The sequence below is a fragment of the Sander vitreus genome, unplaced genomic scaffold (assembly GCF_031162955.1).
Source record: "Sander vitreus isolate 19-12246 unplaced genomic scaffold, sanVit1 ctg492_0, whole genome shotgun sequence".
In the NCBI taxonomy this organism is placed as follows: Eukaryota; Metazoa; Chordata; class Actinopteri; order Perciformes; family Percidae; genus Sander; species Sander vitreus.
The window spans coordinates 42,501-45,570 of record NW_027595596.1 but is presented as its reverse complement, the minus strand read 5'-3'; the positions used below and the strand labels follow the sequence as shown (position 1 = coordinate 45,570).

General features: G+C 41.1%; 1 protein-coding gene across 3 annotated transcripts in view; it reads right to left on the bottom strand.

Moving 5' to 3' along the window:
• Positions 1 to 230: 230 nt before the first annotated feature.
• LOC144514212 (spastin-like) overlaps positions 231 to 3,070 on the bottom strand; it is a 3,302-nt gene continuing 462 nt past the window's right edge. The window contains exons 1-3 of one of the 3 annotated variants that reach the window (XM_078245380.1): positions 2,881 to 3,070; positions 1,505 to 1,599; positions 231 to 420 (exon numbers count right to left, since the gene is read on the bottom strand). The exon at positions 2,881 to 3,070 is cut by the window's right edge and continues 438 nt beyond it. In XM_078245380.1, coding sequence (XP_078101506.1) covers positions 1,538 to 1,599; positions 2,881 to 3,070 — 252 coding nt within the window. In that variant the 3' untranslated portion in view covers positions 231 to 420; positions 1,505 to 1,537. The other 2 variants (XR_013501278.1, XM_078245381.1) reach the window with 2 other exon arrangements.

Genomic DNA, 3,070 nt, shown 5'->3' with positions numbered 1-3,070 from the left:
GGTTGTTTGATACTTTTTTCTGTTTGATACTTTGATACTTTTTTCTGCTGTTTGATACTTTTTTTTCTGTTTGATACTTTTTTCTGCTGTTTGATACTTTTTGATACTTTTTTCTGCTGTTTGATACTTTTTTCTTTGTTTGATACTTTTTTCTGCTGTTTGATACTTTTTTCTGTTTGATACTTTTTTCTGTTTGATACTTTTTTCTGGCTGTTTGATACTTTTTTCTGGCTGTTTGATACTTTTTTCTGTTTGATACTTTTTTGTTGTTTTTTTTTCGTATTTTTACCTGCATTTGTTTATAGTGTGTAGTTGTGTAGTATGTGTTGTTCTCACCGTGTCCTGAGATGTGGATGGCGAGGCCTTTCTCCAGCTCTGTGATCCCTCGCTGGTACCAGCCCACCGCCTGCTGCTTGTCACCTGGCAACACATCAGCCAATCAAACGCACCCAAAACTGATTGCGTCCAAAAAGCACAGATCTTAAAAACACACTTATTGAGCCAGAGAGAGAACCAGCTGCTCCCCAACGTAGAGACTTTCACGTTTAAGGTCACGTTGTTATCACAAACAACCAGCTACGTCTAGTCTAGTAGAGGTTTGGGATACAGAGTCTGGAAAGATACACACACAGACACACACACACACACACACACACAGACACACACACACACACACACACAGAGACACACACACACACACACACACACACACACACACACACACACACACACAGACACACACACACACACACACACACACACACACACATTAATCGATGACAAAATAATTAGTAGTTGCAGCAGCAGCTGTCCGTCGCCTGCAGACACCTGCTGCATGTTCTCACATCTCAGACAGATGATCAATAATCAATCAGTCACAACGGACATGTTGTCGTTGTCGTTGTTGTCGTCGTCAGCAGCTGCAGGACACCGAGTCCCGGTGTGCCAGTTTAGCTGGTGATCATGTTAACTGGTGATATATGCATATAATCAGTGAATATTCAACAAGGCCCTGCCCTGCGTTCTGCTCTGCCTCCGCCCCTTCTATCTATATATTGGACTGTTAGTCTGAGTTTACACAGGTTAACATATGAGAGAAATATACGCCCATGTTAATTAAAATCGCCAATGGTTTTGAAATGTTGACTATATCCAAGTGTCCTTATTACTGTATAGATGTATTTGCTATGGAAACAAGCCTGTTGTTCAGATGAACCTGACTATACCCTCAGGCGCTTGAGTCAATAAATAAATGAAATACGTGGCAGCCGTTGTGTGCAGTAAGCTTTCTTTAACGAGCCTGTTGGACTGATGAGATGACCAGTTCTAGTTGTAGTGCTAGTAGGCCTATTAACAGGTGCAGATTAGTTCAGGTAGGACTGTGTGAAGACATATTTTGTGTATTATGAGGTGTCCGCGACAATTCTTGATCACAAATAGTGGTGCACACACACAGAAAGTCTGAAAACCCGTGTTATAGATGATGTAGAAGCTAGTCTCTTACCTTTTCTGTCATGTCAACCTTGACATCCAAGGGTCAAATCCCAGCTAGATCTCTAGTCCGTTTCGTTTTAACTTTCGGAGGCAGAGCAGAACGCACTGAAAAGGTAGGCAGGGCCTTGTTGAATATTCACTGATTTTATGCAAATATCACCAGTTAACATGATCACCGGCTAAACTGGCACACCTGATTTAAACACGTTGTTGTTGTTGTTGTTGTTGTCTGTAAAGTAGGGCTGAAACTACCAAGCCACGTCAATATTAATTCATTTATGTTTACATGTTTTCAGGGTATTTGTGGAGGAAACTCTGGAGGACATTTTGAGATATTAGTGGCTGCTTATAAACACCAACAACACTTCTGTTTTACATCTTACTACTAAGTCAACGTGTAAAAACTCTAAATACACAGAGTACAGAGGTTTACCAAAGACTTGGGGTTGCATATTCGGCGGAGGGGTTTAAGGGTCTTTCCTTGAGAAAATAGGATGTTTTTCCATAAAAGAAATATGCAATTTGACATCATTTTGGAGCGTTATTATCAGAATGTCTGTGTCTAAAACATTTGAAAAGCTAGAGCAGATAGAGTAAGGTAAAGACAAAGCAGCTCAGGTGATGAAACTAAGACTAACTAAACCCTGGATCTTTGGATCTTTATTCAATCTGACAACTTGAAAAGAGATTTGACAACAAAGCTGAACTCATACATTGCTATTGCTGATTATTTTCTAGATTATCTGATTCATTTGGTCTATAAAATGTCAGAAAGTAGTCAAAGATATCCAGCCCAGTTTCTCAAAGTGATGCCTTTAAATCTGTCGTTTGAGAGGCTGAAACAGCATTATGTGCCATTTTTGCATGACAAAAAATTACATTAAGGATTAATCATTATAAATATAATTGGGAATTGTTTTTCTGTCACTAATCGTGGCAGCTCTAGCACTAATACACTTCAAAATCAGAAGACTTCTCGTTCCAATGTCCCCACGCCAAACTCAATGCAAACATCTTCGTTTTTAATTTAGCATGAAACAAATAGGCACAGCTGCCATTGCAACCACAACATGTACCGATACAAAGCCTTCATGGTCAGATCTTCCATTCGGCATGCATCACACACATTAAGCAGAACGTATTTTATAAAGCTTACAAAAAGTGCAAGACATGTTTATTGAACAAAACCACGTTAAAATGATAGATTTTCTAACGGAGTTTGGTAACCATAACCGTAGGTCATACTGGTACTTATCTCCGTCTTAAATAACTAGAGCTGCAAAAATAATCGATTGGCTATACAAAAAAAAGCTTTAAGTGACAATAACGACGTTAAAATGATGGATTTGTTAATGGAGTTTGGTGTGAATGGAAGAAAGAAGCTACCTTGCTCGTCCTCATCGATCCTCAGCGCCTCAGAGATGAACTCGAAGGCCCGCCCGTGGTGGCTCCGGACCCGGTCGCCTCGCTCCGGGCTGCCGGTCCCGCCGCCAGGCTCCTCCGCTCCGGCTCGGCGCTCGGCTCTGACAGCGGCCGTGTTGCGGCTCCGCAGCCAGAAAAGGAGCGGAAAGAGCAG